Genomic DNA, 24,275 nt, shown 5'->3' on the forward strand with positions numbered 1-24,275 from the left:
TGTGAACATGGAATCAATGCTGTTTTGCTACCAATCCAGCAGGGCCATGACCAAAGCGTAGCGTGCGTCAGCCATCTTTCATCACCTGTGAACTCAAGTTGCTCTAGCAGAGAGCGATATTTTCTGGCTGTTGTGTGAACAACTGGCGGAGACTAATTAGCGCAAAAAAGCGACAAATACAAGGAAGAAGACGAAGACACGCGCTATACTCACAACTGTTTATTAGCAGGGAAACGTTTCACATATATATCCCTTTGTCACGCATGTGCATAGACGAATAAAGCAACACGTATACATCAGAGGCGGTTGCTCATAAATTCAAGTCCTTGTTCCAGCAAAGCGATTGAGTGGATGCGGAATTCCGCCCCTCCATATGCAGCAGGCCTTTTCCTGTTGTCACCGACATGGTTACATTGGTCGGGACCAAAGCAAGGGTTACACAATTCGAGACGGAAGCCGTTACAGAATCCACATTGCAGTGCCGAAAAAAAGACATCTACAGTGTATCCTTTAATGTATGCTATCTTCTGTCTCAGGGTTCCCGCTTCCTCAATACAAATATTTTTTCAGAAAAATATTATTATCAATACATTGTAAGCATTCAGTCATTTTCTAAACTCTTGTGTGCTAATCAAAGTATGGCACTGATTGTCTTTATTTGCAGATACCGCAGAGTAGCAGTGTTACGTAATATTAGATCAATTTCTACGCTCTTCGGCGAATCTGCGGTAGGCATCGATGATGGAGCTGTTCCATGGCATCCAAGGAGCAGGATCCGTTATGAATTCGGTCACTGTTCCTATGGCGCGCTCCAGGTACTTCCTCGAGTGATCTTCCAGCTTGTTTGTCTCGTCTTCAGTCAACCGCCTTCTCATGTACCCCCTAAATGTTTCAACCAGCGGACCGGCAACGGGTGTGAGCACGTACACGTCGTACTCAAGTGGTATTGAGAAGTTGAGCTGGTAGTCTTCAATTTCGATGGTTTTGTTCGTCCTGGCAAAAACAAAACAAGAAGCAACAATCCATAATATTAGCATTCAACGGCTTCCTCTGCTTTCATCGCTCTCGTAAAACTACAGTAAATGCGTCCATTTTATTGCACCAGGACAGCGGCTTTATACAGCGCAACACAACACCATCGACTTGCGATGGCGACGGACATGGCCAATTAAACAAGGACATGAGACACCATGGCCCGTGGCACTCGTTTAAATCATGCAATCATGAAGGTACTAGCCAAAGTATAATGGGGAAATAAAAATGAGGTTTCAAGAAGGAACCACATTGCACTCGCCGTGAGGTACACCAGAGAAAGATTCCACGAAGAAAATACGGGCCTCAAAACCATTCAATAGGTCAAGTATTTCTGTAAAATAGAAATGCTAGAAACCCCTGCGACAAGTGACATGGGTATGTAGACTTGAGAGCTGCAGAAAATAGTTGCAAACCAACAAAATCCGACTCATTGCAAGAGAGAAAACAAGCACACGTTGGACGGAGTGCTTTACATTTACAGCAGCACAGACAATCTGCTGTTGTTTGCCATAGAAAATAGACATATTTGCAGAACAAGTACATTTGTGGTGTCTTGACTTATTACTCACCGGCACACAGAAAAGAATGGTATGACAAAAGAAATGAAAGCTATTTGCGAGGTATGCAAGAAAGAAATATGCACGCTTGAGCATATGCTCTGCCAGTGTGGGTCGCTTTGCCCTGGCATTTCCCGGGAACGGTTTGCAGGCATGATCAAGTCACACGACCATATCCCCCAAGTCCTTGCCGTCCAATACGCCCATGACAGGGCTAGGAGGCTTGACCTCTCAGTCCCGACATGGGATTAGCTAGGCAGGTGGCAACACCCTGTACAGGACGTAAATAAAGTTCTTTCCATCCATCCATCTGTCTTGTTTTCTTGTGACCGTGTGTGCAGACCTTACTTTTCTTTTAGGAATAATTGATTGAGATAAGGGAGCGCGAAGGGTGAATCTCTAGTCCAGGACTCCAGTGGCCGTTGCTGTACGCTCAGCCTGATCCAAGAGACCCTTCTGGGTCTCCAGGTCAGTTCGAGCGAGGACGGTCTCCGAAGGCTGTCTGAGCATGTCTGTACCAGGGGTGAGTTTATGTTTGGTGACCTAGACATGCATACCCACATAATGTCAAGAAGAGACGGCCACCCCGCGCACCATGGATATTAACCAGCGTATACTGCTGGCCACATTGCGTGCCATAGTCCTAAGTGCAGATAGGTGTTTGTCTGGATTTTTTTTGTATTTCCGAGCGCCTCCTACTCCGAGCTGCGGATGCGGAGGCGCGTAAGTTTGTCGTTCTCGACGCTGGTGCTCCAGAATGTGGTGCGGGTTGTGGCCTTTTGGCATTTTACTCGGGGCGGCGTCTGCCCGGTTCGCTAGTTCGCGAGCTCGTGCGTTCCTCCGTTCCTTTCTTGGGACTCCAGAGTGTTCCGGACACCATGTAATGCTGTGTGATTCGCAGAGTACTTAGCCTAGTAGCGTGAGGATCATGCGTAGGTAGACGTCCGTTTATGAACATTCGGCACGCCACTTGTGAGTCTGTCATTACTGCTATCGAGTTCCCGCTTGCGTCTGCTTGTCTAATTTCTAAAGCTATTGCAGTTTTTCCAGCTGTACTCGTACAACGGGTACGCACTGAGGCCGAGGTTAATAAATTTGAGTGTTTGGAGTAATTTACCATTATCCGGCTTTGCGACGTCGGTGTAAATGACGCCAGGGTGCCCGCTCAAACCTTTAGTGAGTTGTCTCGCTTAAGCCGTGCGCTTTGCGCTATGGTACAGTGGACTCATGTTCTTCGGAATTGGGTAAACTGTCACTTGTTCCTGTAAAATCTGGGGTAGAGAAACAAAGCCCTCCTTGCACTAATGAGGTCGGATAAGAAAATTTAAATCCGCGAGGACCCGTCTTCCTGCCTTTGAGTGGTCGATGCGTTCCCTTTGCCCCAGCGTAGTCCCTGCCCTCAGCTCCTCGAAAGTTTTATGAAGTCCGAGCGCTTGTAGTCTATCAGTGGATGTCCTGGGTGGGAGTCCCAGTGCCGCTTAATACGCCATACGTATGAGAACGTCCACTTCTTTGGTTGCCCAGGAGCTGACCTCTTGACACGGCTGGCTATCCGCCTCGTGCGCTGGTATGGTGGTGCCACCGCTCGGCTCAGGCGGTTGCACCCGCTCCCAACCCCGCCATAGGAGCCCGTGCATTTTGAATGAAGTTTGCGATTCCGTTTTGCAAAAACAAACTAGCGCCATCTCTCGACAATACGCCACACCGACGATGCAACACCTCTTCTTGCTTCCACCGATATGCTTGCTTCCACTTTCTTTTATTTCTTTCGGTGGCCGTGAGAGAGCGCGCTGTGCACTGTGCAGTCGACAACGCACCCGACAAGACCGGCTGGGCTCGTCGCTTTGGTCGCGTCTTCCTTGGACGTTGCAACGTTAATATTGTGTAAGGCGGTGGCCACACGTCGGACGATGAGCCCTTATTTTGTTCAGCTGCCATCTCATCAACGGCAATGTTTCAGACGCCTCAGTTGTGTACTTTTGTCCGTTGGTTGCTGGGCAAGATGGCCTCCTGCAAGACCGCATTTTTCCAAGTCAGCTGTGTGTGTAGTTCTCGGCGTCGCAGCAGTTCGATGACGCGAGGAGGTCAACTGGTGCTGCATCGTGGGAACCGCTGAAGTGAATGCAAGCTTGACGACATTGTGCCAGAATATTCTAGCGTACTGTACGCGCACGATTGTGCTACACTCAAAATACCACGCTTGGCCTCGCGCGTCAACCTGGTACGCCTGTGTGCAACAAGTGTGTTGTTATCGTTGTTGCGTCGGTTAATATTGAATTGCAATTGGAATACCGTTTTTGCAAAGGTAAGTGAAGCTGTAAGTAGTTGCCCTTCTATATGCTCGCTACTCCACGAACATTACCTCTGGAATCGCATTTTATGTTGATCTGCACGTACCAAAGGAGAATCTAGCATGCGAGATACATTACACGCGTGCGCATTTCCTATATAAATCTGAGTAATGCCACGCGTGCGCATTTCCTATATAAGTCTCAGTAATGCCATGCTCAGTTTAAAGCGCAAGTGTTAGAGGATTGCGGTTTCAATGGTGAAAGTGAGTAGATATTCCGAAATATGTGATTGCAATGCAGTTAGCGCTTTCTCATATGTTAACACGGTCTGTGAACAAAAAAACGCTGTGTGAATGTTTGTTGGTCATTTGCTAAAGTACTTTCACGCATTATTATGCAGCTGTGTGACGGCTGTTAAAACTTTCAGCAAGTCAGATTTCGGTTTTCTTGGCCTAGTTGAGTGCTACGAGTGTTGGGCGAAGATAAAAACGCGTGTTTTTGTGCGTTTCTTAAGCAGGCATGCAGCCGTAATATTCATTGGTGTTGTACTGTTTGGGTTGTTCAATAAAACAAGAATGCTGTTTTGTATTGCAACAGTTTTTTTTTTCATCTGTGTTAACAGATCACGCAAACAACTTAAACACATGCACGTAAGAAACGTACGCGGTGCATCGCTCACACGCATAAAAAACGGGCCTGTCATTTTAAAACAAATAATATAGAACAATCGACGTAATAAACGGCATGGTTGTCTAGTGGAGCAGCGTCGGCAGTACAAATGTCAATCCAGAATGAAAAATTAATAGAAAAATGGCGAGTAACGGGCGCTTTGCCCACGGCTTCTATGAGCCGCGCGTATCCACCTTTCGCCACCGTTCGCCGTTGGTGGCGCCACCAGTACAGCTCAAAGCAGCAGCGCACGAGGCGGATATGGGACCCTACCCTACTGAGAACAAACGCGTGTACTAGCCGGATGGCCTCCGTACCCTTGAGATATCTGCTTTTTCTCGCCACTCTGTTTATCATGCGAGATATTTGTTTGGTTCTTGCTTTCAGCGCTTTGATAGTGAAGTGTGCCCCCCGATTTTGTTGTAGTCATAGGCCTAGGACTCAGATTCGTTGTTTTTTTTTTGGATTTCCGTGTTGCCTAACCATAGACTAACGCTTTGGTCTTTTCGATAATTATGGCCGTGTAGCCTTATCTATTCAGATTTGCTTGGTGCGCACGACATGCCACTTTGTTCTGCAAAGTTGTTTACTGCTTCAGTTGCTTCTTTCAAGACGTGTTCTTTGTACCCTAGAGGGCTTGTTGTCGCCCGCATACAGCGGGAATTTTAAGTTTGGAATTTGCTCTAATCGCTTTGCTAGCCTGCTTATGCCTAAATTGAATAAAAGGGGCGACATGATAGCCCCTTGAGGTGTGCCATTGCCTGGAATCTTGAATTTCTCTGTCCTGATGTTTTGTATCCCTATCATGGCTTACCCATCTGTGACGAAAGAGCGTATGTGACGAAAGAGCTGGCTCGCCAGGTTCTTAATCTGGGGCAAAGTTCCGTGCCGTAAGCGTAACCTTAGTTCCAGAGGCGACCGCTACAGGCGCAGTTCGCCTGAAAGAGAAGTCTTCTTCCTCTTGTTCGAGCGCCCTGATGATGATATTAACGCAGGCAAAAGCACATATAGCATATACAACTGTAGCATGCGGCGCTCGCACCACTCCAGCAGCGCGCTTTGATTTTAATAGCATGAACGAAGAAGACAAGGCGGCGGAGCGGAGGGCTCGCAAGGCAGCAGCAGTGCTTGCTCGCCGCCAAGACCCTGCGGTGAGAGCTCGCGACGCCGCAGAGAGACGTCAGCGTCATGCGGACCCCGAGATACAAGCCCGCGAAGCCGAAGCAGCGCGGAAGCGGCGGCAAGAGAACCTCGACGAGGTACGGGCGCGGGATGCAGCGGCCAAGCGCCGAAAGCGGTCGCTACCTGAAGTTCGTGGCGCCGACGCGCGCTCCAAGCGCGATTTCCTCGACCACACGTTCGGCCACAGCGGCAGGGTCTAGACCGCTTGTGGTTCGACAACAACCTCACCACAATCGCTACTATAACAACGTGTCTGTCTTTATATGACAGTAGAGGTACTGTGCGGAGCATTCACGGTTTCCGCGATTATCTCCGAGCCAGCTCCTCAATCATCATTCACTGCGCGGATATGGCGTGATTTGTTTCGTTTATCACATCTTTACGTGGTAATAAACAGCATGGAAGTAATGTGGAAGTGTGGAAGTGCCTGTGCGCATTGAATTAACCCTATTTTTGCGTTTAACCCACATTCTACGTTTTCTAGTACTTCGAGTATGAGTGTGTGCGATATGGTGTCGAAAGCACTTTTAATGTCTATCGCTACTACCCTATGCTCCCCTACCGTAGGTATATTAATTATCACTTCCATAGGTGTGAGAAATATGCCCTCAGTGGATAGCTGTCTCCTAAAGCCGTACGTGACGACTGATAGGAGACTACAATGTTCTCGGTAAATGACGCTAGTTCGCGAGCTAGTGCGTTCCTCCGATCCGTTGCCGGGACTCCAGAGCGTCCCAGGCACCATGTAATGCTGTGTGATTCGCGGAGCCTCGTGTGAATTACTTTTTCATAGATAATAATAATATGTGCTGTTTAACGTCTCAAACCCACGCTGTGATTATGAGGGATGCCGTACTGGAGCGCTCCGGAAATTTCGACCACCTGCGGTTCTTTAACGTGCACCTAAATCCTAAGTGCACGGGCCTGAAACATTTTCGCCTCCATCGAAAGTACAGCCGTCGCGGCCGGGATTCGATCCAGCGACCTTCGGGTCAGCAGTCGAGCGCCATAACCACTAGACCACTGTGGCGGGGTACTTGTTCAAAGAGTTTCCCAAGGCAGAATGTGAGGGATATCGGACGTAAGTTCTGCAGACTGAGAATTTTGCCCGCTTATTGGATAAGTATGACGGTGGCGTCTTTTCACTCTTGTGGAAGGCACCCTGTCTCCAAGATCTGCTCGTTGAAATAATTAACTAAGCGCTCAAGCTGCTGATCGCTTAAATTGCGGAGTATGGCATTGGTGGTACCATGTTCTCCTAAGGCTGATTTTTTAGCTCCGCCTTAGTTAAAGGGCCATTGAAAGTCTCCAGAACCGCGCTATTATTGCTCTAATTAACATCAGCAAGCTATAGTCAAGTGTTGCTCGGCCTCAGAGGAATGCGCCGCAACGACCGCTACGCATGACAGGCACTTCATCGCACTGTTGCGTGCACTTCATTTCGATGTAACCGTCTCGGCTCTAACATGACTGCCGATGTTGCGTCTCACCATAAGCTACCCTTTAGGCGCCAGTGTCATCATCCTGTCCGGCTGGTGAGCCCGCGATAGCACACTACTAGCACTCACTTCACACAAGGACGTCAATCCGCATCATAATGGTTGGCGCGAAGCCAAGCAATGCGCCGCACGCAGCTACTCACTCACTGCTTCGCAGGAAATCGATTCCCCCAGTGAGCGGGATCTGCCAGGATTTTCTTTCCCGGCGTTGTTGTGTCGCCGTAAGTTATTCCAGAATAAATAAGAGCGAGCTCGGCAGGTAAATCGAGTGACCCGAGCTGTTCCTAACGTCCACCAGACGCACTCCGAAAACCCACCCTAGCCAAAGACGGAATAACTAACAAATTCCGGCACAACCCCGATGACGCAACTCCAGAAACAATATTGGAAATGTTTACTGCGAATTGGGCCAAATTCACATTTCCCAGCGAATATAAGCGCACCGAGATAACGCTGATATCGAAATGAAGTTGTTGGGAGGACGCTTATAATTTGCTTGTGTATGCAACAGAACTATAGGGTCCTATTCTCATCGACCTCTCCAGATCGTGATGCGCACAACGGCGTATATCTTATGGCACAGCGCTTCTTCCCACTCCTCCATCAGCACATTCGTCGACATACGTTTATTGCCGAGCCCGGTTGTTGCAGTCTCATGATGGCCGAGCCTCTCTTCCGCTCATTTCTACGGCTTAACACCGCGCACTTTCTTCGGGCTCCGTGGCACGTATCCCGGACCACTCTGCTGCTGCTATCTCTCATTATACTTCACGGGCACGCTGTTCCCTGCCTACACTCCCTCTCTGATGCTTGACTCCGATGTCCGCTGCATGAGACGCGAAATGTTCCGGCAGCTATTGCCCTACTGCTTCCGCGTGTGTCGCGCCATAATTCGAATCATCGGCCTTCTTACGGTGCATTGTCTGTGTAAGCCTAGCTTTTACCTTCACCTTCTAGGCTTCTGGCTCATATAAGCCATCCCGTCGCCAAGCAAGAGCACACGCACATGTACGATCCGCATTTGTGGAAGACAGCGATGTAGCCGGCAGCGCAACTGTTGTACATTCATTTTACACACAACTTGTGTCTTTCATGGCCACTCCAACACTTGGTGATGCTGCTGCTGCTGATAATGATATGGTCATGTACTTCGGCCTGGAGTCAAACCTTGCCCTATCATTGAAACATCGACGTTTTTAATAAGAGGCCAAGAGAGCAATGCAATAATCTGAAAAACAGCTATGGAAGCACTTGACCGCGCATGTAAAGCGCTGTGGTTGCTACACAAAGTTTCAGCTTACAATACGAATCGCTAATAGTTGCGGCAAGAGTGAAAGAGATGATTGAAGCCTTCCATATCAGGCAAAGAAGTGTCACTTCTGGTTAGTCATTGTGGCCATTGTGAAATTGCAGAGAATAGGTTCATAAGCTGCGTTACAGAAGATTGTGATGTTTCACACGTCAGACATTTTTTCTGTTTTGCTGGTGGTGGTTATGGTGGCTAGATGAGCCACCATTGTGGTAGTGGTATGCATGTCTGGAGGTGCGGTTGTGTATATATAGATCATAACAAATATAAGAAAAAGTGTCGAGGGCCAGCTGACGTTTATTGGTGCAACTCGGATGCTCTAAGCGGCTTTCAGTCTGGCGCCATCCCTTGAATTCGTCAGCGTATGGTACACGCGCAACAGTTATATGTACCGGTGCTACCACCCCGTTGTCAGACTAAACGCCGCACTCAACAGCCGCGTTACATCAGCGAGGAGCGTTGCGCTGGTCCTCACTGTCTTGTATGCGTAATCATTCGAACGGCAATTGAACATTGCAGCAGAATGTCTCGGGGCACGGTAGTGTTATAAGAATGGAGAGAAGTAGAACTGTGTTGGAACACGAGTGTTTCTGAATTTCCTGCTCAAACATGCGCGATCGCGGCTATCAATAAAATGTTCATTATTCAATTTTATGTTATTACCATTTCATTTCTCCTAGCCCCAAAAAATCGCATAAATGTTCTTCACGCACGTGCCTCCCGTCACCTCAATTTATGAAATGCGAAGCATTTCTTAGCGAACCTTTGGCACATTGAGCGTTTCTATCTACTTATCTATCTATTTATCTATCTAGCCGCCTACGTCTGGGTGCTCTCATGATCGCCTCCTTAACTTGGTGTAGACCAAAACTGGCATGGGAGAGTACGATGACTTGACGAATATGACTGTCTTGCCATGACATCAATTACGTGCAAATCCTGTCGTGTACGTCGTCGAACCCTTTCCTCCAGACACGTGTGGTACATACCCGTTTACCACGGGCCATGGTGTACGGGTATGCACCACAGATGATTGACAGTTTATATCTAACCAGGAACGGCGAGAATAGACATTGGTAATTTAAAGGTGTGCATTAAGGAAAACCGACATCGGCAGCGTTGACCCGAAGAATGAAAAGAATAAGAATTAGGATCCCAGCAGGAATCGAACCCAAGCATTCAGCGTGGCAATCAGGTATTCTACCAAAGAGTCACGCCAGGTCTATAAAGTGGTTTGAACAAACTGCCTACGCAGGCATAATGTCGGTGCAACGTCAGTAGTGTTTGTGGTGCTGGCTACCTAATTTTACAAGAAAGCAATAAACACTACATATGTACTCCTATGATACGGGCGTCATATCAGATTAACATCTATGGTTCCAGTGCTGGCTCGCTTTCATGGCAGTCTAAAAACGTCACATTTATTGAAGCATTGCTCGACCCCGGTGGAATGAATACATTAACGAAAGTTACGTGTGATATTCACATGGTTGTACCATAATGTGCACTTCGTTTAGATAACACTGACGTATGTACTTTAATGTGAAGGCTGACGTTACATCGCACCATAAGTTACCCATTAAACGGCAGTGTTGTCGACGTGCCTGGTAAGCCCACGATGCTCACATAGCTGCTACACTTACAAAAACACATCGATCCACCTGGTAATGCTGAGCTCGAAGCGAAAAAAATGCAGCATAGAAGTACTCATTGACTGCTTCGCATGAAACCTATTCTCACAACGCGTGGGATCTGCCGGATTTTAAAACTATAAACCTTAACTTTGACGACAATCCGGTACTACGCGACCCCCGGCCTCTCGCCGTACTGTCCTAGGCATTCCTGGCGTCAGAACATCCTGCTTGCACTCCATCAAAAAGCCGTTCAATTGCGGTGTGCCTGGGGTCGACCCTTGTGCAGGGTACACTAAAGCTCGCCTTACATTACAATTTCAGTATGAACGAACAAGCTTGCAAAAAGCTACTTGTTAGCCTGACTTTCACAAAGTCTTTTTGCGTAGACAAATTAGCCATTGGTGCCACAAAGATGAGCTCACTGAAGCGGCCTAACATCCCGCACTTCATCGCATAATTTTTCATTTCGATAAGACCAAGAAGGATACTTTAAAAGGGTGTAAACTTGAGCTTGTTGGCTTGGCTTTCTAGCAGGGAACAGCGCAGATACACGAGACAAGAGAGACTGCCAAGTCCTGTCAGTCTCTCTTGTCTCGTGTATCTGCGCGGTTCCCTGCTATGAAACTATGTCAGCTTATTCTCTTTTTAATGCCGTGAGCTACCTGGTTGTGTAAATTCAGGTGTGGACACATGCAGTCGAGCGGAACCTCGAGAATCGACTCACCGATCAAAGAAACAAGCCACATCAAAAGCAGTTTCGAAGGTAAGAAAACTTGCATTTGTGCTGCAAGAAATAATGAGTCCTTGACCTCCTATACGGCCGGTGAGCATAACACCGGTCGACGCTCCTCTTAATCGGCAAGTGCTCAAATAATCCATCTATGGGCAATAGGAATATATTTATTCTAATTATAAATGCTTTATTCACTACACAATATTACTGCGAGATTGTGTGTTGCGAGACCTTCTTCGCACGATATGCGTGTTTCAAGGAAGATTGATAACATCTTTGCCTCATCGCAGTCAGGCTAGATCTTTCCAGTTCATGAGGAAATAAAAAGGAGAGCAAACCAGACTCACTCTTTCACCTTGAGGATCACGTCAACTCCCACAATTCGCACGTCCATTCGCAACTGCAGAGCTGGACTGTCCATGGTGGCGTACAGTCGGACCCCGATATTCTCCATAGCCAGGGCTACGCGGGCGCTGATGCCACATCTATCAGCCACGGCGTAATTGTCGCCTCCTCGGCGAAGGTAGCCGAGACCATCTACGGTCACGTTGGTTATGTGGAAGATCCTGCCTTCCCATGTGACGTCGTCCACGTCAGTAAGCACAAGTGGGTCGAGCTTCGACGCCATCGTCATTCGCTTGATGCTGTAGTCAAATATTCCCCATTTGCTGGGATCTTGCCAGGGGCCCAGAGGATTGTTAGAAGGAGATATGCTCTCTTCAGTTCCAGGCAAGACGAACGCAGGAATGAAGCTCGGGTCTTCGCGTGGCTTTTTAATTTCTGAAAAGAAGAAAGAACAAAAATGAGTGCACTGCCGGTCATAGGCTTAGATGCACATGTCAGCGTATATTACGAGACGTTATGATGTTAGGCGGCCCAATAAAACATACTTCTGCTCCACGATTTTTTCTGACCAACCAGAAATTGTAGTGATGTTTTTTAGGAGCTGCGCAACTAAACGGGGCCACTCAGGCGCCGTAGCGTGTTTTTAGTCTCTCAGCTGTATCACACTCGTGATCTTTGTTCGCATGGGCCGGATCAGTCATGGGCACGTTGCCAGCAAAAAGTAACAGCGTTACAGTTACAGTTACCTAAGCCAAAAAAGTAACTTACAGTTATAGTGATAATAGTAACGTCGTTACTTTTCCGTTACGGTATAAACGAAGCAATACATCACAAACCAAATGGTAGAATTTATTTCATAAAAACTTACGAAGGCATGCGCACCGTCAAAATTGCACGTGGTAAAAGCCTAGACTAAGGAAACCTAAAATGGGGCGCAATACAAGCACTCGTTGTGCACGCCTCATTTTGTCGCTTTAATAAACGCCCTAGGGTACTAGAAGTGGAAAACGTGGTTGATGCACTGGAACGACGGCAATGCCCCGAAGTACATGCGAAGAGGAACAGGCAGTGCGTCACGAGTGAAGACGACGTCCATTGTGTCTATTCCATGTTCATAGTGTATCGGACCCTGTTCGGAGAGTTGAACTGGTAAGTCCTTGGCGAAGCTTCGATGAACTACGCAAACAACGCGCGGCCAGCCGCCAATTCACAGGTGATTTCAATGTCGGGCTTGGCTGTTGCTCCTGATAGCGCATCCCTGCTGCTATAGATTAAGGATTTCGTCTGTGAAGGAGTCGCTCATCAGCTTTCACTGATGACGATTATTCACGACCAGTCGAGTTCTCCATTGGCGCCCGCTCTCCCAAACATCATCAGGGACCAGGTAGCTGACCATGCTGCAAAGTTACGTGCCACGTCGCCCGCCTATGCGCCCGCCGGTATCCCCGCCTACCGACCAGTAGTACCGTACGCAATCCCTGAGGACACTTGGCGCGCGGAATACAACCGTCCTATTAGTTTTCATTGTGGCCTTGCTGGACGTGTGGCACTTCACTGTCGCCTTCGTGCACCGAACGTCTCCGACAATGTGCGTCCACAATGGGTCACCTATGCGTCACATTTTCAACCACGCCGTAGTTATCCCGACAACCACGAATCTTCCCCTGTCGCCGAGACGCATCCTCCTCTCGCCGTGCGCCTTCTCCTCGCCCCCATTCCCTTTCTCCCATGCACCATCCGCGGAGCCCTCTGCGCCAGGAAAACTAATTATCGCAGTTCAGGAGGCAAGAACTGCGGTGCCAGCGAAATGTATAAGGCCTCAGATTTCTCCGAAAAACGTTATTAAAGTTGCAATAGAAGGAGCATTGACGCTGGCTCTTGTCGACACCAGCACTGCTCTTTATCTTTTTATTTTATTTTATTTATTTTATCAGATACTGCCGGCTGCCTTTTGGTAGCCATGGCAGGAGTGGGTACATCACATTACAATATTACACATGGCATCATTTCAGTCGACAAACGAAAAAAAAACACATCAGAACAAAATCACATATGGCCAACGATAACAACACGTGCAGCGATAGATGCCCGCATTTGCCGTAGAATTGGAAAAGTGACGACGCCACTTTCTGGACTATCCCTTCGTACAGCCAACGCGCAGCACGTCGAGCCGTCGGGCACCTGCACAGGCCGTGTCGTCATTCAGAATGTCGCTGTCATCGAATTCATCGTGTTGCCATCATGTTCTCACGACGTCATATCAGGTTGGGACTTTGTCTCCACACATAATGGCCCCGCCACGGTGGTCTAGTGGCCATGGCACTCGACTGCTGACCCGAAGATCGCGGGATCGGATACCGGCCGCGGCGGCTGCATTTTCGATGGAGGCGACAATTTGAGGCCCGTGTACTACATTTAGCCGCACGTTAAAGGGACTGTCTACCACTCGGAAAAATTTTTCTGATTGTGGTGAAAATGAAAAGATCGTTCGTCACATCGGCGGCAACGACCATGCTTTTGCCCCTTAAAAAAATAATTACATTTTTAATTTGATGTTGAAAATTGTGAAAGAATGACCGCTAGCGTCACCCAACGGCGATGTGGTTCAATCTACTGGTAGGAGAAGAAATCCTCGCAGGTAGACTCATTTTGTTTAAAAACAAACATGTATAACTTGAAATTGTATTTTACGCACTTGAGGTACCTTTCGGTTGCGTCAGAGAGTAATTTTTCGCTTTTTTTTTCTCGCGCATCCAAAAAGGCGCCCGGTGGCGCTGCTTGCGGCGCCGTCTTCGATTTCGTCTGCTTTAACTAATGTGCTGTGCCATGCGGCTCTCCACGCTGGTCGTACTGTGCCGCTGTATTGTTGTTAGGATGTCTCATATGTGCTGTGCTGTGAAGGCGCTCATTTATTGCCTCTTTTTGATGAATCGACTTGGCTTGGATTGCGGCAGCAGTGCTAAAATAAACGCATAGACTGCCATTACAGCCAAACAAGTGTTCTGTAATCGTATAATAAGGCTTCATTTAACCGCTAGCGAGCTGAAAACGACTGTTACATTCATTACAGTAGTGTTTAGCGAAAATAAAGTAATCCTACAGAAATCGCATGCGCTTTCGGTTTTAACTTTTACCGGCACTACAATCGTCATCGCCTCCACCAACCACTGTTGTGGGCATGTTTCACGCCAATGGAAGAAGGCCGAATGCAGATCGAAAAATTCTCTTTTAAAAATTTCTACTCACTTTCCAGAGAAACCGTTGCAAGGTTGGACACTTCAGACGGTACGCTTTCTATTGCGGTACAAAACAGAAAAGCGATGAAGGACGATAGACAGTCCGTTTAAAGAACCCCAGGTGGTCGAAATTTCCGGAGCCCTCCACTACGGCGTCTCTCATTATCATATCGTATTTTTGGACGTTAAACCCCAGATATTATTATTATTATTATTATTATTATTATTATTATTATTATTATTATTATTATTATTATTATTATTATTATTATTATTATTATTATTAAGTGGTTCGGCCGATGGGTTTGAAACGTATATCACACAGGACGGCGAACGGCAGTGGTAGCAGTCGGCGGCGAAATAGAGGTGCAGACGGTGCCGCCTCCCAGCGTCGCTGCCGCTGGGAGGCGGCACTCACCAGCGACAAGCTGACCTACCAACTTTGGGCCGTCCGGCAAGCCGAAGATGCCGCCCGGGTCCAAGGGCTTCAAGCCGTCACCTGACGCCATCATCATCGACGGAGAGTGGGACGGGACAGGTGTTCATCCCCTCTTCCCCCGCCACGCCCGGACTTTTAATAAAGCTTATTCATTCATTCCACACATCATGCGATCATCGATTGCTCCCGCGCCAAAATCGAGTTGTTTCCGTTTTTGACAACATTATCAATGACAACCAGGACCCTTGTCGTGAAATCGCCGTTTCTGAAGACACCGTTATATCTGCCTGATGTACTGCCCTTGTCAGAATATCTTGTGACTCGGCAGATGACGGCACAGTGCTTTTCGCGCCGTCTGCACCTCTATTTCGACGCCGATTGCTACCACTGCCGTTCGCCGTCCTGTGTGATATACGTTTCAAACCCATTGGCCGACCCAATTACTTTGCGCCGCAGTGAAAGCCTTAAGAGAGCCGAACCGCTGGCTTCGTCTTCAGTCTTTGACATAGCGGGTGATTCCGCTGATCTGGCCGCCCCCGAGACATCACGCCCCTAGCCAATGCCGCGATCTATCATATTGCAAGCGACCTTACGACTACGCAGCGAGGCGAACTTCTTCGCTTGTTCGAAGCTTTCTCTTCCTCGTTTGACTGTCAAATGCGCCCATTCGACAGCATCCTTAACAAGTATAGGCGTGTGTAAGACGCGTTATCGATGACCAGGTGAACGAGATGCTCAAAGGCGGTGTCATCCAACCTTTCAGCAGTCCCTGGGGGTCGCCAGTCGTCCTGGTTTGAAAAAAAGACGGTGTCATACGATTTTGCGTCGATTATCGACGACCTAACAAGATTACCCAAAAAGAAGTGTACCCGTTGCCACGTATTGACGACGCACTGGACTGCTTGCAAGAAGAGGAGTTTTTTTATCCTTGGATCTCCACTCTGGCTACTGGAAGGTGCCCATGGCTGAGGCAGGCTGTTCGAAAACCACGTTTGGAACACTGCGTTTGTTACGCATGATGGACGGCATCTTGTGCGGCCTGAAGTCGTGCACTTGTTTAATATTTATGGCGCAACTGAGACAAGCAGCAGGAAAACAATAGAAGACAGGGTAGGGCGCCAGACATTATCGTCTTTTCTCCAGATTTCCCGATCCGCCTACGCCGTTTACATCCAGTTTTGGCCAGTCTCCAGAATGCTGCTCTCCAGCTTAACTTGAAAAAGTGCCTGTTTGCAGCTCGAAAACTGACTATATTAGGCCACGTTGTTTCCAAAGAAGGCATTAATTCTCCCTGATCCTGCTAAACTCCAAGCCGTAACCGAATTCCCCAAGCCCGCTACTCTGAAGGCACAACGATGTTTTATTTGCCTAATCTCCTATTTTGGACGTTTCCTTCGCAATTTCGCAAGTGCCACGCACCCATAAGCGCACTTCTCCAAGGCGACACTGAACTGTCTACTTGGTCGGAAGCCTGTGATGACGCGTTTACGACTCCTCGCCGCCTGCTTACTTCACCGCCAGTCTTGTGCCACTTTGATCCGAGTGCATCTACAGAAATTCGCTGTGATGCAAATGGTGCCGGCCTTGGTGCTTCTCGCACAACGTAAGGATGCCAGCGCCGAATACGTGGTCGCATATGCAAGTCGTGCACTCACGAAACCCGAGACCAATTACTCTCTCACGCAAAAGAGTTCCTGGACATCGTAAGGGCTGTTCAGAAATTTCGCCCCTATCTTTACGGTCGTACTTTTGATGTCGTAAAGACCACCGCGCTTTTTGCTGGTTGTAGAAAAAAATACGGATATTGTACTCCTTGAGTCGGAGAGCTCGTTGGGCCAACGAGCTCTCCGACTCAAGGAGTACAACATCCGCGTCGTATATCACTCTGGCCGCCGACACTGTGATGCTGACGCCCTGTCCCGCTTCTCCCTTGTTTCAGACGCCAGCACTCTTACTCGCAGTCACGATATCTCGCCACTTGATATCCTGGACATGGCCTTGGAGCAACGAAAGGACCCATAGATCGCCACCATTTTGACTTTTTTGTCGAGCATTTCCGACAGCGTAGGCACCTCGAGCGCTGCGGCGTCAGGCGCGGCATTTCGTTATCCGCGACGGACCTTTATGCCGCCGCAACTACCACAACGACGGCCGCACATGGTTATTAGTCGCACCCCGCCATCTTCCTCAAGACTTATGCTCCGTTTTTCACAATGACCCACAGTGTGGTCACGGCGGAGTGCCCCAACCGTACACGCGCCTTCGTCTACGATATTATTGGTGCCGCATATGCAACTTCGTCTGCAAATACGTCCGCTATTGCATCGCCTGCCAACGACGCAAACCAGTCTCGCATCTCTCCACAGGACCTCTCCAGCCGCTTCCCTGCCCAGCCCACCCATTTGACCGCGTCGGCATTGATTTATACGGGCCTCTTCTATGCACTGGCGGTGGCAACTGGTGGATTGTCGTCGCCGTGGATCATCTGACAAGGTATGCTGAAACCACCGCCTTAACTGCCGCAACAGCAGACGGAAGTCGCCTCGTTCATTCTGCACCCCTTTGCTCTCCTCCATGGCGCACCTCGTGAACTGCTGAGTGATCGGAGTCGCCTGTTCCTCTCGGACGTGCTACAATCACTCCTATCTGAATGCAAAATTAATAACTACACCACTACCGCTTATCACCCACTGACCAATGGCTTAACGGAACGATTTAACCGAACTCTTGGTGACATTATGTCGATGTACGTTGCGTCAGACCACTACATTTGGGACCTTGTACTTCCGTTTGTCACATACGCGTGCAGCGCCACCTCCCAAGCCACTGCCGGATTCTCACCGTTCTTTTTGCTTTACGGCCGCGAACCCTCCAGCACAATTGATATGCTTCTCCCGTACCATCCAGACCCTGCCGAGTGCCATCTTGTATCTGGGGTCGCACAGCACGCCGGGAAATGCCGACAACTGGCCCGTTCTTTCACTTAGGATCAAAAGTGTCGCCAAAGACACCTCCTGACCCTTCTACCATCGACTCCCTCTTGTGGCTTTGGGTCCCGCCAATTGCTGCTCCCGGCCTTTCGTCTAAGCTCCTTCGGAAGCACCACGCACCCTACTGCGTGGTTGCGCAAACCTCTCCTGGTAATTATGTGGCCGAACCCATTACGTCATTTTCTGATCTCCATCGTCGAGGGCTCGAGACGGTCCACATTGACCGGCTCAAGCCGTATTGTGATCCCCTCACCTCTCTCTAGGTCTTTTTACATTTCTTCGGTCTCCTAAAGTTATTTCTGTGCCCATAAATATAGATTCCGTCTGTACATTCGCATTCGGCATGGTTTTGATAGCCGCGTATGTACGGCTCACTCGTCTTGGCGTGTATGAACCAACCTCCGGCGACAGCGCACGACTTGTTCTTCGTCGTCAACTAGCGTCACGTTCGCCGATCTGCAGGACCACGACACGATTGCATTTGGTTTGGACGGATCGCCTACAATGACGGGCACAAGCTTACCGAACGCATTGGGACACGCTTCTACGACTTCGGGAGGCGGTTTCAAATCGACCAAGGGGTGAACGTCATCAGACACCACCGCTTTATTCTTGCCAAGCGGCTGCTCCTTTGGCTCAACGACCCTTACGCGTTGCATACCGGAGAAGGCAAATCGCGCATTATCGAATCCGGCTTTCATCGCCATATACGCAAACGGAGCAGTCGTAGTGCAACTGAAGAGCGAGTGCCACGTACTCATTTTACGCTAACCGCCACGTGCATACCACCACGGCCAAGCCGAGACGGCGTTTCATTTGAATCAGAGACAGACCAAAGGAGCTACTGTACACTAGCAATCTGCACTGTACACTAGTAACTATTAGTAGTAGCTACTGTGCACTAGTAATATGTACTGTACGCTAGTAACTACTAGTAGCTACTGTACAATAACAATTTACACTAGTAATCATCGTCGAAATCGTAGTATTCTTCTTCTTTGTAGTATTCTTCTTCTGCAAAGTCTTCCCTGAGGGTACACGTCGGCAACTCCTCGGCCATGTCATCACCCTAACAGGGTCGCTAAACCACACACAGACGCTCGCGAGCTCCTCTTCGTGCCTTTCTGCTATCCGCAACGGCCGTCGTGACGTCATCTGTTCGATTAAGTGTCGTTGCGAGCAACAGACGCTGTCAGTGGGGGAACAAGATCATGTTTTCTCTTAGCAGGTGCGCGCGCTTCTTGCGTTTCCACCTCAGACGCTGAGGAAGGGTACTCGGAGCGGCGGACAGACGAGCCTTTGAACTCAGCGTAACGAAGGAAAGAGCGGAACGAGCAAACGCATGTAACCCCGCTAGTGCCCGTTTGGAGTCGGCGCCAAACGACACTGATTTCCCGCTTCATCAGTTCCCGTATTCATCAGGGTGACGCCGTATGCCATCGTCGTCTCTGCTCGAGCCCACGAGCCGACTTTAATCACGTATATCGTCATTGTCCAAACAAGCCAAATCTCCCCTTTGCGGGGGCTGAGAGACAGGAGCGATGGGAGGCTGCTTTACGCAGCTCACGACCGGACGACCAACTTCGGATCGTGTGCTGGGCCATCGGGGTCACCGAAGCGCAAGGACTTTCGGCCACCTAAAGCGTCCCGAGGGCCCATCGGCTTCCTCTTCCCTGAACCCATCCCCCCCCCCCTCACCTGACCCATTTCATGGCGTAAATAAAGTTGTATCATCCTCCTCCGCTAGCGTTCGCTGTAGACTCGTGCACAACTGCAACACAATCAAATTTAGACCTATGGATGGCTTAGGGGCCCTTTAATGACCTCGACCAATTCCTCTTGATGTTGTTCTTCTCGCTGCCCTTGCTGTTCTCGCAGCTCTCGCTGTGCTTGCGGTGAGCTCTTGGCGAGGAGTTCTTCGACATGGGGAGAATGGGGTTCAGCCGGCTCGTAGCCGAGTCGACAGTTGTCGTATCCCTGTTGCCGTACCTCGGAGCCGGCGGGGATACCCCAGCTGGATTCACGGACATCTTCACCACCAAGGCCTTGTGGTCACTGCGGTACACGGCGAGTGGTTCGTCCAAGTTTCTTATCGAGGCATCGGTGCAAAACTAATGGACGGATGCCACTACCTGGACATTGCGCCGGGGAAAACAAGATGCCGATCTCGCTCCTCTTTGATAGCAACGCAGAGGAGCTTTGGTTTCCCAGCACAGTGCACATACCCATTAAGATGATGATAGTTTTCTGAGATCGATTCACAAGGAACGATTTCCTAAACAGCTTTGCTTTAATATATCCTCATTGTAGATTGCAGGGAAATAGGTCGCCTTTTGGTTGTCTAAGGCAGTCTAACGAATCACGCGCGACTGATGCCAGCTGGCTGTGTCACCAGGGCTGCCTACACAGTGCTTGTCACGAACAAAAATGTTCAGCGCAAGACCAGGACACAGTGGACAAATAGGCGACAAAGACACCGTCTTCGGTCTTTGTGCTGAACCTTTGTTGATTGTGGCATACCAACTAGTCCGCTCTGATGCCTTACTTTTAATGAAATAGAATTTTTTTAATTTATATAACATACCTCCTATGTAACCCTATGCTTTGAAAACTCCTGCACATTCAGTTTTAGCTTGTAATCAAAACTAGAAGTGCTGTAGTAAACGAAAGCTCTCCGATGACTGTTTAATGAGCCTTAGAACATTATACACCACAGAAGAACTGGTGATTACTATATAACTATACTACGTTTACTTTATTTATTATTGCGATAGCAGTTATATGGACACTCTCGGCGGATTTTTGTCGTCGCAGTCATGTCCCGGATATGTATATGTATGTATATATATAAAAAGTCACAAAGAAAAATAAAGGAGAAGGAAAATTCCAAAGCACCTGACCGGGGATTCGAACCAACGACCACTCGCACCCCAGCGCGCTGCGTTAGACAACTCAACCATACGACATGCATGCGCCGGCGAAATAACGGTGAGCTATTTATATACACCAGTTACCACTGGTAGTACGCAATCTCGTAGGTCCTTGGGCGTGTTTTCTGTCGCGCAACGCTCCTACATTTTCTTTCAATTTGAAAACTGCCCTTGATACGCGCACAACAAAGTGGCCCCTTTCTGTACCCACTACAATCCCGTCCCCACCTATTCCCAAACTGCGGCAGAGAGCCTTCCTCTCCTGCGCAATAAAGGTTCACTTCATTCATTCTGTACCTACTCGTGATCTGGAACGAAAAAAAAAAAAAGAATACCGGACACACCTTGCGTCAGACGCCCCCATGCGGCAGGAGAAACAGAGTGGCCATTCCACGCGCCGCAGTTTAAAAGAAAAAGAAATATCTAATAGCGTCTGATTTTCCATTGTCGACACTTTCAGCGCGTTGCTCAAGTACAAGACGCAACAACTGTGACAGTTGTTAGCTCACGCTTGTCCTATGTATACCTGTGCGTTCTTTTCGGGCGTCCTTCTTTGTGCTTCAGCGGCGCGCTGCAAGTATCGAGCTGCTTGTCGTTCCTCGTGTGGCATTCCTCTTTCAGGCTATCGCATTCATTGCTTCGCCCTTGCGGCGGCGTAACTGTGACTTCTTTTTACTTATTTCAACATACTGCAGCCTTGAAGAGCTATCGCAAGGAGTAAGGGTAGCGAATACAAACATTACAAAAGAACCAAAATGAACTGCAAATGAAGATCAATTGTTCCATATATCTTACATACTTAGAACAGCACTTGTAGTTGGAACAATGCGCTTTACACATTTAATTTGTTCGACCACCACTGTATACGATGCATTTTTCGAGTCATCTACCAAATCTTAACTTTAAGTAAATAACTATCGTTTGTCCTTGTCGATTCGCTTGTTCCACGAGAGCTCTTTAACGAAAAAGGAGAAACTGGCACATCCCACCTCCGATCTTCGTTCCGTTTCTCGCGAAAAGCTCCACCTTGCCCAAGAACTGGTGCACAACTTCGACGACCACCTCGCCCATCTTCTCGTTGAGCGCCTTCTCGATGCGGCCTTCGGCGAGCCAATGGAGGAGGTCGAACACCACGCTGCTACCATCCAGCTGGCGGGCCCTGAACGTCACCGGCGCGGCCCAGAACCGCAGCTCAGCGAGATTTAGGTTGTTGGGTGATGGCCTGAGAAGAGCGGGAGGGTAGGAGTGCGAATAGAGAGGGTCATCCCGTTAGTGACTAGAAACCTAGAAACAGCGTGACTAGAAACGGCGGGTGACTAGAAACCTAGAAACCTAGAAATAATTGTCAGCAAAGTTTCTTCATGAAAAAATAATAAGACACACATTTCGTCCACCTCACCTTGACCGGGTCGCATGCTCTGTAATCACCTACTTAACTGTTTAACTTGGTCGCCTGCACATCTTGGTATGTACAAAAAATAAGAATGTGGGGCGGGGGTGTATTAAGAACATGACTGGCAGGTCGTGACATGAATAGTAGGAAGTGCCTGTCGATTACGTCATGAAAGCCTGCCCTAGTCACGTGTGGCGCATACCAGCGCACAACGGCCCGCGGTATGCCACATGCAATTCGCAGTCAATATCTACCCATGAACCTTGAAAATATAAAACACTTTGCATATGTGTTAAACAAGAGAGGGACATGTTGCATGTTACAGTTGGCGATTTTAATGTAGGAGATAAAGGCTGACAAAGGTTCTGAAACGACACTTAGCCAGCAACCACGCGTCACAGATCGTCATAAATTAATTACATGAGCAGTTGCGCCGACTGTTGCGTAACATCAGTTGTGGGGATAATAGTGAAGACTACGCTCGCACGTGGTATGAGAACCATGAGCCGTCTATCACCAACTGGCAAGAATTCCAGCGACAACTACGTGAAACATTCAGAAATCCAGAAAGAAAAGAGAAAGCCGAGCAGGCTCTGCAGAGCCGGGTTCAGAAGCCAAACGAAAGCGTGGCTATGTTTGTCGAGGACATGTCGCGCTTATTCAGACGCGCTGACCCAGCAATGGATGAGACAAAGAAAGTTTGACTCCTAATGCGGGGTGTGAAGGAGCAACTTTTTGCTGAACTCATGCGCAAGCCCCCAACTACTGTCGATGAGTTCATCGCTGAAGCGACGGCAATGGAGCGAGCACTCCAGCAACGCTCTCTGCAGTACGACCGCCAAGCTACTGTCGCCGCTTTGTCACCTTTCACCTGTGGACAGGATTTGGCAGCACTCAGAGAGCTTGTGCGGAGCGTTGTCCGCGAGGAACTCGAGAAGGTTCGCCCTACTCCTACTCAGCCGACGGTGACCGTACTGGGTGACATCATTCGAGATGAAATCAGAAACGTGACTCAACCATCGCTCCCCACGCGCGTGGAAGCTCCTGTTCTCTCTTATGCCGAAGCATTACGGAGTCCTCAACCTCCTGCAGCCCGCCCCCCGACCTCTAGTGTTCCGGGAACGCCCCGTCCATTCGTTCCTGCAAATGACTACGAGAACACCTCCCAGTACGACGTCCCGCGCGAAGTCACCCGGAAATCAGACGTATGGCGCACCTCGGACAACAGGCCACTTTGTTACCACTGCGGCGAAGTGGGCCACCTGTACCGCCAGTGTGCGTATCGTAGGATGGGCCTTCAGGGATTTCACCCTAACGCGCGTCGACCAAGCAACGGGGAGCGCCCGCGCGAGATTGAGCAGTACCTGGCAGCTCAGCAGCCATTTCCTCCTGCACAAGGCCGCCAGTCACGCTCACCTTCTCCTCGGCGCCTCAGCTCACCTAATCGTTACGCCACGCTATCTGGTTTTCGAAACAGGCCCCCAAGCCCTCGCCCACGTCAGGAAAACTGAGGACAGCGACCTCCGGGGGTAGGGCTGCTGTTCATCGTTCTGACAAACATCCTCCGACACGACACGTTAACGACGCTGATTTCTCTACCACGCCATTCACTGATACCGACGCCGTACTTTCCGCCGATATTTCTGTAACCGTCGACAATCACCAGGCCACCGCTCTCGTGGATACCGGCGCCGATTACTCCGTTATGAGTGGAGACTTCGCGGCTGCTCTCCGAAAGGTGACGACACCATGGAGTGGTCCCCAGCTCCGTACGGCGGGCCGCCATCTACTGACGCCGGTTGGCAGGTGCACTGCCCGAGTGCATATTGGTGCCTCGACCTTCATCGGGACTTTCGTCGTGTTGCGGGAATGCTCCAGGCAGGTTATCTTGGGATTAGACTTTCTTCGGGAATATGGGGCCATTATAAATCTCCGAGTGCTTCTGGTGACGTTTTCACGTAACGCAATCTCGCACGAATGCGAATCGCACATAATGGCGTTGCGTGTATCCGACAATTCTGTGACCATACCAC

At 49.1% G+C, this 24,275-nt stretch overlaps 1 protein-coding gene across 1 annotated transcript; it reads right to left on the reverse strand.

Moving 5' to 3' along the window:
* Positions 1-641: 641 nt before the first annotated feature.
* On the reverse strand, positions 642-22,745 carry LOC119386724 (uncharacterized). The gene is made up of 4 exons (XM_049414017.1): positions 22,663-22,745; positions 21,839-22,071; positions 11,257-11,689; positions 642-993 (listed from the first exon to the last, which is right to left on the reverse strand). Exons 1-4 carry the CDS (start codon positions 22,743-22,745, stop codon positions 699-701), a joined length of 1,044 nt encoding a protein of 347 aa, XP_049269974.1. The 3' UTR covers positions 642-698.
* Positions 22,746-24,275: the final 1,530 nt, after the last annotated feature.

Source organism: Rhipicephalus sanguineus, chromosome 3 (genome assembly GCF_013339695.2).
Source record: "Rhipicephalus sanguineus isolate Rsan-2018 chromosome 3, BIME_Rsan_1.4, whole genome shotgun sequence".
Classification (NCBI taxonomy): Eukaryota; Metazoa; Arthropoda; class Arachnida; order Ixodida; family Ixodidae; genus Rhipicephalus; species Rhipicephalus sanguineus.

Coding starts and splice junctions, on each gene's coding strand:
- LOC119386724 (XM_049414017.1), bottom strand. CDS start 22,745: ATGGTTCTCATACCACGTGCGAGCGTAGTCTTCACTATTATCCCCACA. Junction 11,690..21,838: donor AAACGGAACGAAGATCGGAG/GTGGGATGTGCC, acceptor TCTTCTTTTCAG/AAATTAAAAAGCCACGCGAA. Junction 994..11,256: donor GTGATCCTCAAGGTGAAAGA/GTGAGTCTGGTT, acceptor TGTTTTTGCCAG/GACGAACAAAACCATCGAAA.